General features: G+C 39.9%; 1 protein-coding gene across 1 annotated transcript in view; it reads left to right on the plus strand.

The window, feature by feature from the left end:
• Positions 1 to 9,904, plus strand: part of trip4 (thyroid hormone receptor interactor 4) — a 77,442-nt gene extending 67,538 nt beyond the window's left edge. Inside the window, exon 13 of the mRNA XM_062416945.1 lies at positions 9,332 to 9,904. Coding sequence (XP_062272929.1) covers positions 9,332 to 9,396 — 65 coding nt within the window. The 3' untranslated portion in view covers positions 9,397 to 9,904. The remainder of the gene's footprint in view (positions 1 to 9,331) is intronic.
• The last annotated feature ends 2,360 nt before the right edge of the window (positions 9,905 to 12,264 follow it).

Below are 12,264 nucleotides of genomic sequence, written 5' to 3' on the forward strand. Positions count from 1 at the left end.
ATAATGCAGCACTTAGTGAATGTCACTGGTAAAATACATTTGAGAAATATAGCCAGCATGTTTTTTTCCAGAAGAAATAATTAAATTGTGACTGATTATTGAAAATCTTATAAATTCAAAATCATATCATGTGCTCACATACGTATATGAACTGTTGGTGTATTGCCAGAATATATTACATTAAACCAAACCAGATTTTTTTTTTAAAAGAAATCTGTCAAAAAAGTCTATTATGATCCAGTAGCAGGTACAATCTATGCTCTGGTTTGGGATTTTTTGGGCACTAATATAAACCAGCTATCACGACGTCCTCACTGTTACACATCCACCCACTAACCAGCAGCACCTTTGCTGTCCTCGACTTGTCAGACACTGGTTCTCTAGCGAGTTGTGACGAACTGTCATGTGCGTGACTAAACCGTCTCAACTGTGCGCTGTTGGTCGGAGAAATCACTCAGCCATTACAGCCCCTCAGTGTCTGTGAAAACAGCTTCAGGCAGGGAGGTTTGGACAGACCAAGAGATGGGAGAGACTGTTTTCTCTGCAGTGGGAAGCATGGTTGATGCTTCTCCCTAACCCCTTGCAAACAGCATGCCAACACAAGTCTCAAACAGCACCTTCTCTATCCACTTGTAAATTCACCAGCTCGGCAGCACAGGAAGGGAATGTAAATTAGGTGTGACTAACAGCAAGATGGGAATCCAGGCAGTTTTTCCCCCTCCTCTCTTGCTGCTCTCCCCTGGCTACCGAGGGTTTTGTACACATCCACTTTCCTGCAGTGCTCCAGGCTGTCAGCTTGGTTTCACGTGCAGAATGACTTCAGCTGGAGGTATACTAAGCTGAGGACAGATAAGAAAAAGAATATAGGAGGGCAGTGTGCTGAGCTGGAGTCAGAATGAAACCTTTTTTAAAAACCTATTAGATTTATCATGAATTGGGAGGCCTTTCACTTCATCTTAAAAAACCATTGGAGCAGTATTGTGCTTACTGAAATATGGGAACTACAACTGTTATATGTGATTTCTCAGAAACATTTGATCTGTATCGACTGGTGCAAGCTTTGTGAACATGTGTACACTAAATTCTTTTAACGTCCCGCTGATATTTTTTCTTACTGTCAACAAATTCCATGAATAGACCAAAACCAACAATGAATTGATCTTGCTAACAAGTACTGCCTGTGGAGCCTGATCCGTATTACTCCTTTTTGCCTCAGAGACCTATTGTTGTCCAAAAACTATGAAAAACACATGATTGAACCACGTTGTATTGGGTGGCATGTGTCCTCACGACAATGAACATAGGCACTGCTGTTTAATTTGTGCCATAAACCATCTTGGTACCATAAATACTCACTAGCTGACCAAATATGTGGAAGTCGGTTAGGCGGTCCACCACTTTGGTCTACACTAAAATATCAACTATTGGAGGAACTGGCATGACTTTTTATACACATATTCATGGACCCCAGAGAATAAATCCTAATGAATTTGGTGACCCTTGAATTTTTCTCTAGCATCACCAGGAGGCTGACGTGTGTGGTTTTGAATAAAATATCATAACAAATTGATGGATTTCCATAAAATTTGGTACACACCTTCATGTCCACCTCAGGATGAATTATAATAATTATCACCTGAAATGTCATATAGATCCAACATCAGGCCATATTTTGAATTTTTCCAACACTTAGCTTTATGACCAAATATCTGCCAAACTAATGCTGCGATCCATTTAACTCGGAAGTTGGAAATCGGAGTTGGGAATGACGTCACACCCAAGTTTGAATTGTTCCAGTTTGGAAGTCAGAAAACCAGTTTTAGCCCCGTTAGCCATTGATAGTCAATAACAGTTGATAAAAACACCTTTTGCTGTATTTTGCTCTTGCAAACAGTGTAGCAACATGTCCACAGATAGAAGCTGGACAGTGCTGTGTGTGCAATTGATTTAAGGAAACACAAATAAGAAAAAACTGCTAATAAACAGGATATTACTACAACTTTCACACTGTTGATACACAGGGCTACCATCTTTGATCTTGAGGTCGGGGCTTGTGGGGTACATCCGACTCTCCAAGTTGGGGATCCAACTTCAGGGGGCGTTCCAGTTGAAATTTCCGACTGGGAACTCAAAAATTCTGACCTCCGAGTACAACTGGAACGCACCGTAATGACATTGTCATAAGCCTCAGTTGTACACTACATTTTTTGCTAATTAACAAGGTTAGCATGCTAATACATTAAATATAGGTAGTAAACATGCTAAAAATGATACCTGCTCAACATGTGACATTGTTTTTGTGCTATGCTACATCCTTCAAAGCACTGTCAGTGTGGCTATAGACTCTTGTGTTGTTTAAAAATGCAACTATACAATTGTTGTGATCAGTGTTTTTAAAGATTTTTATTTCTTAAAAGAACAAAAAGGCTCGGGGCTGAGCAGCACAGACAGAGCAGGGAAGTCAGAAAGTGTTGACAGACTAGCACATTGTTGGTTTTGGTCTTTTCATGGAATTTGTTGACAGGAACACAAACATAAAATAACCCTGTTATTCATGTCTCAGCCTCAACAACTGGAACCCAAAAACAAGGACAAAAGATTGATCAGTTCATTTGAGCTTTCCTATGAAATGCAGATGTGTCAAATGCACTTGTGGAATTCATTTCCATGCTTTCTGCCTCTCCTCCCCGTCTATTCTTGGACACAGTTTGAATTCAAACCATTAAATCCTGCAGTTTAGGTTTAGACTGTTGAAGCCTTTTTCACTCTGAAATTCTTTTTACTCTCCAGGCAGTATACTTGTGATAGACTCTGAATTAGTTATTGTGGGATCCCAGTGGGAATCTATGTAACAGATACTGTTGAAGGTGTTCTATTCAATCAGAGCGAGTGGTGCTCCACTTCTAACTTTCCCTTTCTGTGTCATCATTTGTAGGCATAAAATAATTTCCTCATGTCAAAGTGTGTCATCAGAAGGTGTATAAACATGTGGTTAAAGTGTATATGCATGGCTGTTCTAGGTTTATTATCTTGGTGCATTGGGACTGGTGTGTAATAAAAGGACAGAATACAAAATCCAGCCTTTTCATTCTTTAGTGCGTAGGCTGTTACTCTCACAGAAAGAGAAACAGCAACCAGCCAATTATTCCTGTGATTATTATTTCAAGAAAGCTGATGGCCCTGCATGTTATTGATGTCAGGGAGGATGTCAATGGACCTCTATTTCAGTCTAATAAATACTCTTTGCACTGCTGCCCCTGGATTTTCAAGGGATTATGTGAGTGCACTTTCCATCAGCAATGAGATGTATTCTCCCATTATGTGTAATAGGAATAGTATGCATGCAGTCATATTTGTGAATATGGAAGAAGAGTATTCAAGTGGAGTGCATATGTGTGGCTGAGTGTATGTGTTCAGGAGTGTGTTTTACAGTGTTGATGATGGAGAGCTAGCCCTCTGCAGACAACCTGTGCTTATTTTATTGCCTCCTCCCCAGCTGTAGCGTGTGGGCAATAAACCTTTCTCCAGCAATCTCCAAACAGTGCAGCAATCAATGGGAAATTATCTCAGCCAACCAATGGGCCAGCCTTTCTATTTCTCCCTCTGTCTGCCTCTCCCGCTATCTGTAACCCTTTCTCCCTGCACCCCCCTCCCTCTCCTCCTCATCCCTTCTGTCTCATTTTTGCTGTCTCTGTTTTTTCCACCCACTCCCTCAATCACCCCCCCCCCCCCCTCTCTCTCTCTCTCTCTCTCCCCCCCTCTTTTTACTTGCGTTCCCTCCAGCTTTCTCAGCTCCTCAGCACCTACTCTGAAATGCAACAGCTCAGCAGCTCCAGAGCCATTAACAAAAGTCGCTTTCACATATGTAATATGTAACATTGCTGGAATGACTTTGCTGGAGAATATAATGACTCTGCCTTGCTCATACAACCAGAGAATACTCACTTTGACAGTTGTGACAACAAGGCCCACTCACTGTACTGCATGTTGTTGTTGCATTTGTCCTTGATCGACAGAGGCCAGTTGGACAAATCCTCCTTATTTCTCCATGATTCACTTAAGGATGTATTTCAATAAGTTCGCCTAAAGGACACGTCTCCAACAGTTCCCCAGCATAAGTAAAGACACTAAGTGCTTTCTAAATACAGTCTTGCATGAAAACGTAAATAAGCTGCGTACATGTTGCTATGATGACAGAACTGACATGACCGTCAATTATTCAAGTTAACTCTACTTCGGCTACACTCACAAACAAGCACATAGGGAATAAAGTAGTTACAGTGATTAAATGATGACTCAATATCAACGAAAAAGGAGACTGAAATTTGAATGGTTTTTGGAAAAGGAAACAATTAAATTTGACCTGATCATTTTTATATGATGTTGATAAATGTGGTTTTTTTATTCATTTCAACGCGTTTAAAATAATATAAAGAAAGAAGATAAGATTGAACAGATCTCTTGAATAGACCAAAACCCAACAAACATTTAATCTTACTAACAAGTACTGCCTGTGTACCCTGAATAATATTAATTCTATGTGCCATAGTGCTCCATTGTTGTCCAAAAACACATGACTGAGCCACATCATGCTGGGTGACATGTTTCTTTACGACAGTGAGCATAATCACTACAGTTTACTTTGTGTCATATACCATTTTGGTGCCATAAATACATAATATGATATGTAATGATAAGTTATATGGTGTTGATAAATATGGTTTGTGCACTACTTTTAAGATATTTCTCATAAGATAAACAAAGAAGATAAGATCAACGACATTTAAAGCAACTGCAATCAATATTTTTCAGTAGCAATGTTTGAACTCTATCAAACGTGAAAGCTGTTGATTGTAGTGACAAACAAACAGAAAATGATCACCCAACTCTGCAGTTTCCTTGATGCTATGTGCAGAGCTTTTCAGAGACCTTCACCTCATTGTGTTGGTTTTACAGCCCACAACTTTATTGTTTTGGTTCACCCTCACCCCTCTCATCACGGTTATTTTCAGCTGCAGCAGGCAGCTGCTTTCAGCAAAAAGCACTGATAAAACCACTGCACACTAACCACCCAGAGCCAAAATAAACAAAAAAAACACTTAGCGACTAGCTGGGGAAAATGTGGAACATTTAGCAGCTAAAAAGCTAAATATTTCCATCAGGAGTTGGTGGAGACCAAACCAGAGCAAAAGGAAGAGTGGATATTTTGCATACAGTGCACCAAGTGGCATTGACTTTTAATAGAGGATAATGTGGCTCCACGTCTGCTGGAAGTGTAATTTGAGAACATATGAGCCATGTCAACTTGAAAAAGTGATAGTATGTCAGTGTTATGTTTACAGCTTGTTGCACTGCACTTTACCCAGGTGACCAAAAAAATCATTCAGTAGATAATCAATATACTTGAGGTCAGTTCATCAATTTATGCGCCATGTAAGGAAAACTGTAACTTTCAATAAATCTGGGCAGTGCAGATTTTTGAAATCGCATGAGATACTCATTGGTACTAATATCAATGAATTACAATATCACATTACAACAATATGGTAATTAATACTGTATGAATTGCAACTTTTCCAGGTTTTAGTGAGATCGTAAATCAAATCAAGAATTGCAAATAGATTGTGGCTTAAAATGTCTTTGCTCTTGTTCATGTTTGCCTCATAAGACACCGGCTAACTGGGAAGTCTTCTTATTGCCAATCTTGTAGCATCAACAAATTTACATGCACAATTTCACTACCTGTGAGAAATTCACACTATATTCTGTGAAGTAAGCTGATCAATGCCTCATCCAACTAGCCACATGTATTTTTAGAAACTGCCTTTGTTCACTTTGCATTTTTATATCAGCATCCTCGACTGACCTTGACCTTTGGCAAATAAGCACCTAGTACACAGTTAAATGCTCGTTGCATGAGTGCTTGTTTTGACTTATGCAATCAGTTTTTCATTTATGCTGATTCACAACATTTGACTGAAATGTCACTGTGTGTTGACGAGGAAAACTGCCACGGCAGATTTTCCGGAATATTGACTCCAGCTCTCATTCGTACAACACCCATAATGAAGCAAGAAGGGGCTGAACGAGTTAAAGCGGGCTCAGACTACAAGAGTTTTAAAATCCTAACCAATTTTGAAATCAGGTTCCATCACGCACATAAAAAGAAACTTCACAGATGTTCTTCTCTCTAATCTCAAACATGCCCACACTACAAGATTTGAAAATAATTTCACATCACACACTGCAGGATATTATTAAGATTATCGTGCCAGAGGGAGCAATGCACCACCTCATGTGATCTCACTGGGAACCAGATGTAAACAAAATGGAGACTAACATGGTGCAACAACTTGATTTAGTAATCCTTTCCAGTTAGAAAAAAACAAAAGCAGGAGGCTAAACGAGCCTGGATAAAAAATGGTTGGGGAGACAGGGTTAAGGGACAAGGACAGGGCTAGCCTTAAGGGCAGGAATGTTTACCGTTGCCTGGCAACATCGTCTCCATGTAGACATGTCTCTCTCATTGGCTATTGTTGTCCCGCTTGGAAAGTAGTAATGTAATCATCTAGATTTTTACTCCTACATATTAAACATGTTTGAAATTATCAGGGCAGCTCCGATGAGTCTGTGTACAGTTCTGGAGGTCTAACCTTGGATCTGTAAACCCCTTACATTACCAGATCATCTGGGCCGAAAATTGGTACAAACCAAGGTCTTAAACCATATTTCTCCTTCGTTTGTCTCCAGATGGTGATTCAGGGATGAATCGTCCCAAAACTCATGTAGTCCGAGCCGGCTTTAGTGGAGTTGAAGCATTAGCACGCTTTCCAGAAAAAAAGGGTCTACTTATGCTGAGACAACATACTGTGTGGCTCTCTGGAGTTCAGCTGCCATCTCTGTATTTTATGATATAGTTATCGGGCTCGTAACATCTAATATTTATTTGCCCCTAACATACACGCCACAGTGTAGCTACTCTTAGAACGTGTCTGCTGAAGTCTTTTTTAACCTATGATGCATTTCTGTTATGGAAGATTTCTCACTGAAGTAATCTTGGATCACCTTTTGGCAGCATTCACCCAAAAATTCCAGAGGTGTTTCCACACCTAAGCAGCACTTGCTCCTGGCAGAACAGACAGACACTGACAGCCATTCAGACAGGCTTGGAAATGGTGAGCAAACAACACTTCTCCTAAACACCTTGTTTATGCTGCTACTACCCACTGAGTTCAGCCATAGCGTGACAACATGAAAAGAAAGCACAAGTGACAACCACCACCCCTGCCTGTCACACTTGTATCATTTTTTCCCCTGCCTCAGCCGTGGGGGAAAAAGCCAGCTAATGCCAAAGTTTGACAAGCAGGAGGCCTGTTAGGCAGAGAGAGACACTGGCTTATTATTTGCCTTGCAGTTAAGGATAGGGTCAGTACAGGTTATCAAAACACAGCAGAGGTGGTTCTGCACAAAAAAGGACAATGAAACAGACCATAGCTTGTGTAAATGACATCTAAAGGAGGAATTTGAAACGTGATTGATAATGGGAAAGTTGTACTGGGTGAGAAAGGAGGTAATTGCAGTAGATTAGGAGGTCAACTCTAGTCAGTGGCTGCAAGGGTTTTATTTACACACCATGGTTACTGCACAAGGATTTCTATAAATAGCAACTAGCAACTTGATAAAATGCCTCTTTGTAATTCTCAGCTGTTTTCATCTCTCCAAAGATTCCTCATCTGAGGTTCATGTGTTAGCGAGTGACAAATTATAACCACAGCAATCCATTGGAGGCTACTGTTTTGTGGGTTGTTAACGGCAGGCTGCAAATCAGCAAGTTTGTGCAGGTGCTGTTAACTTGCTCAGCTACAATATAAATAAAGATAAACTTAAGACTCTAGACTGATACATTCTTGGCAGATAAATAAAAACATGCACAGGCAATAACATTCCTTAGATACACCTCACTTAGACATCAATGGACTACACTGACAAACGCCCGTATAGTTTAATGGGATGGGAGGATGAACGATTTTATTGCGTATTGGGATAAAAGTTCATTGTAGTGTTTTCCATATCAGGATAGTCATAAATTGGGATAATTATGAATATCCTTTACGGGGGACTTTAAAAGGTGTTTAGTTAGCTAAGCTACAGTCCTACATTGATTCCCTGATTTATTTTGGATTGGCACAAGGAGGAGCCCACATTGTTCCAGTCATTGTTTGTTTGATTGATTTTTTTTTTCATTAAAAACAAACTGGGTGTCTATCTGTGATCAGGATAACTTCGTGAATTGCAATTATTTTGGCCAGGTATGTTACATGTAGGGATGCTCGATATTGACTTTTCTGCCGATATCCGATATTTCGATATTGTCCAACTCTTAATTTCATATACCGATAACATTTTTTGCTGAAGCCTACAGAACAAACATCGGTTATAAAAACCCGATACCGATACTTCCCGATATTACATTTTTAAATAAATATTGGCCGATATTCCCTAGTTACATAACATTTTAATATCATCCCATGCTTAATAGTCTACCTGTATTAGTTACTACTGACAGCACTTTGACATTTCCTACTCTACACAGGTGAGTAATCCCCAGATGGTGTCGCACTAGGAACAATATTAGTCCCCTTACTATTTACTGTACATAAATCATATTCCTTTCCCAACTGAACATTGCTACGTCTGTTTTACGCTGATGACACCATCTTTATGTCACAAACAAGGACTTCTCCAGATTAGTCTGCTTTTGTTGATCTCTTTTATTGATTTGAAACTGCACAATGAACTCAAGTTAGAGACACAAATTTATCTGAGAGACTTTAAAGTTCTACTTACGGATATTTTTAATAATGTGTGTGACTTTTTCAGTGTGTAGGGCTGTATGTAAGACTTCGCTCGTTCACTAGTAGCTTAGTATTTTTCTGTATTTTCTAACCAACAGCATATGTCGTGTTTATCACAGGAAGTAATTCTTTGTGCTGTATGTATGGTCTTTGTTACCGCTGGATCATACTGATGTATATAATCAGGTTAAAGGACACCTTATTTTGCCAGCAACAAAGGCTGTAGTCTAATCTCTCTTAGCTATGGAATAAAAGGTCTCATTGGCCTTTTAGCTCACCATCTTTCTGTCTCTCTCTCTCTCCTGGCTTGTCTCTCTGTGCGGTTCTCTTTCTCTCCCCTGTCTACCCGAGGCCGCCTCTAATCAGCAGGCCTTGAGCTCTCAGAAAGGTCACTCTGTCCCTTTGATGGTGTTTTGATTCATCCCTTCCTCTTCTCTCTCCTCCCACCCTTCCCTTTCACCCCCTTTCTCTCACAGGGAAGCTGGAGAGTCACTACCACCAGGGTGCCAAGAAGGGGCTGGTCCCATCAGCTGCAGAATGACATCAGAGGAGGAAAACTGTCTGATTGACCACAGTTCAAGAGGAAATAGCAAATCATGTTTTCTTTCTGTAAAAGTTGGCCGCCCTCTCTGCTGGGCTCCTATCAAGAATCAGTACTGAAAATAAAACATGGTTGCATTTGCTTTTGCTCTTCTCTAATTCCAAATAAAATTTTGTCAAAATGAAAATAATAAAAGTATGTTTTAATGAGGATGTCATCTTTCATTGCCTGGTTTCTCAAAGCAGAAAAGATAAATTAGAAATTCCTAGAAACATCTTACGCAACAGCAAAGGAAGCAAATATTTTAGCTTCATTTCTAATCAAAAACCTATTGACCACAGTCACAGCAGCTGACCCTCTCCCCTCCCCGCAAGAGGCAGGCCTGTCATTACCAATCCCACACATAAGGCCACATTTAAACCAGCCATAGAACTGGGTAAAAATTCAGCCGTCTCATTAAATTCAATGAGACAATTGCATTGCCGCAGCAGGAGTAATGACATAAAGGGCTTTGGGGGAAAAAAGCAGGGTCAGCCAATGAAATAAGTTGAACCTAGCTCAAAATTTCCCATAGTGTAGACCAGCATCTAATCAAATACAATCATGTACATATTCCTTGTACAGTAGCTTGTGTTGTATAAAATGTAAAACTGTGATAATTCTGTTTTTAACCTCACACACATTGAGAGGGAGGGGAAAATTCCTCAAAGAAGAATAAACCTCCTTCTTATAAGCCTTCAGACTCATTATTTAACCTGGACTTCTTGGATGGTATTTCATCTGCTCTCCTGTACCTGAAGCAACATGCCCACATAAAAGAAAACCCCTTGAGGATTTATTGAATAATGGATATTTTTAATCTAAACACAGTGTAGGCGTCATGAGTTATCCGACCTGTGTCTGTGCTTCCTGCTCATCATTATAAGCGTTTCAAACAGCTCCAAAGCTGCACAATTTTTATATTAAAAGGGCGAAAACTTTTCTTTAAATGGATTATGATGGTGTGACTCACTGTAGGGGTGGTTGTACTCTTCATTTCTCCATAGATAGTACTGGTGGTAACTGTTTGCCCCCTCAGCCATCAATTCCACTCTTGTTAATCAAAGGATATCTCGTTATGATTGTACAAAATGTGTCGTATTAACTTAAGTTATCTTATAAACATAAGAAATCCTGCAGGATTACTCAAGATTTTTCTCACTGTTTGCTTGTTTTGAATCTCCAGCGTAAAAAAGCATTGCAGCATCCACTTTTTGATCTGTAACTAAACAATGCCATCTGGAAAGCTACATTCACACACTGATGTGTTATGACCAGGTATTTAATCATGAACAATTGTTTGGTATGAATCTTAAGATGTGGGTCAAGCCTGCGTTTTGAAAATTATAAGATTCATCGTTTACTATGCCAGCATCTGCACCTCCTTTAAAAATAAACAGATGTCAAATTGTCAGTAGGACTTCAACCTCTTTAGAAATGTAACATGCATAAACTAGAAGCCCTGAAATAATTTATGTAGATTTACATTCAAGCACACCCAAGGTTTCTGACTTCATTAAGTCTTTCCTCTGGTTTGAGAGTTGTTGTGACAGGTTCTTGTTGCTATTCTGCCAGTGCAATGTAATTCTGTGTCTCAATATTTTTACCCGCTCTTTTATTGCTGTGTTTATTTCCTTCCAAAAGTGTTGAGTTGCTCTTCAACTAAAGCCGGGCTCAGACTACAGGGGTAATCACCTCACCCACAGTTGGAGTTGTCTGGAACCTTGGTCGGTACCGATGTTTGGTCCACATTATCTGGTACTGTGAGAGGTTTACAGATCCAATGTTGAACCTCCAGAATTGCCTACAGACTCATTGGGGCCGCCCAAGATAATAGTATTGACTTTTAGGATTTAAGATCTGGATGTTTATGTCACTACTTTCTGAGTGGGACCACAATAGCCAATGAGAGAGACAAATCTAGAAGGAGGCAGAAGTCTATATGTGGCAGGAGCAGAAATGCCTACCTAATGTGTTTTCCAAGACATCATAACCATACAAACCATATAATAAGAGCTCTTTACATCCATGTTTACATCGACTTCCCCATGAGATCACGTGAGATGGTGCATTGCTCCTCCCTCTGGCACGATCTTAATAGTATCCTGTAGTGTGTGATGCACTATTATTTTCAAATCTTGTAGTGTGTGCATGTTTGAGATTAGAGAGAAGAACATCAGTGAAGTTTCTACTTATGTGTGTGATGCAACCCAATTTCAAAATCGGTTAGGTTTTTAAAACTCCTCTAGTCTGAGCCTGGTTTAAGCTGTTTTTTGCCTGAGGGCGTATTTCACCACGGTCTGAAAAGCATAGCATGAATCACCAGCACACACACACACACACACACAAACACACATCCAGAGTTGTTATGTTTTTGCCTGTTCCTAGCATTGTAATTCGCTGTTGATTAGCTTAGATTTACTCTTGTTTGAGTTGCAGATTAGCTACAACTCTCTGCTCCACTCCATTCAGCATGAGAACGCATAATTGCACCAGCCCTCCCAGTAATCTCCCACCCAGTGAATGTAAGAGGTCTCTTTTGTAAAGTTTCCCCACAGAAGGTGGAATTTTTTTTCTCTCGGAGAGGCTGCTTAAGAATTTACTAAATTCACCCCCCAGTGAATCAACGATGACAGCTACTTGCCCTGTGGGTGGCCTCTTCTTCTGTCTCCCAGATCAGGGGCATTTCTCTGGATGAGAACAGACATCCAAGTTCACGTAAACAAGAGCTCTGTGTTGTTATGCTGAACAATTAAGCACATGCAGTTTTTACTAAGCCTCTTTAGATAAACACCATGAGATCATGTGCTGTTGGTTTTTCATGCACAA

Source organism: Scomber scombrus, chromosome 1, assembly GCF_963691925.1.
Source record: "Scomber scombrus chromosome 1, fScoSco1.1, whole genome shotgun sequence".
Lineage (NCBI taxonomy): Eukaryota > Metazoa > Chordata > Actinopteri > Scombriformes > Scombridae > Scomber > Scomber scombrus.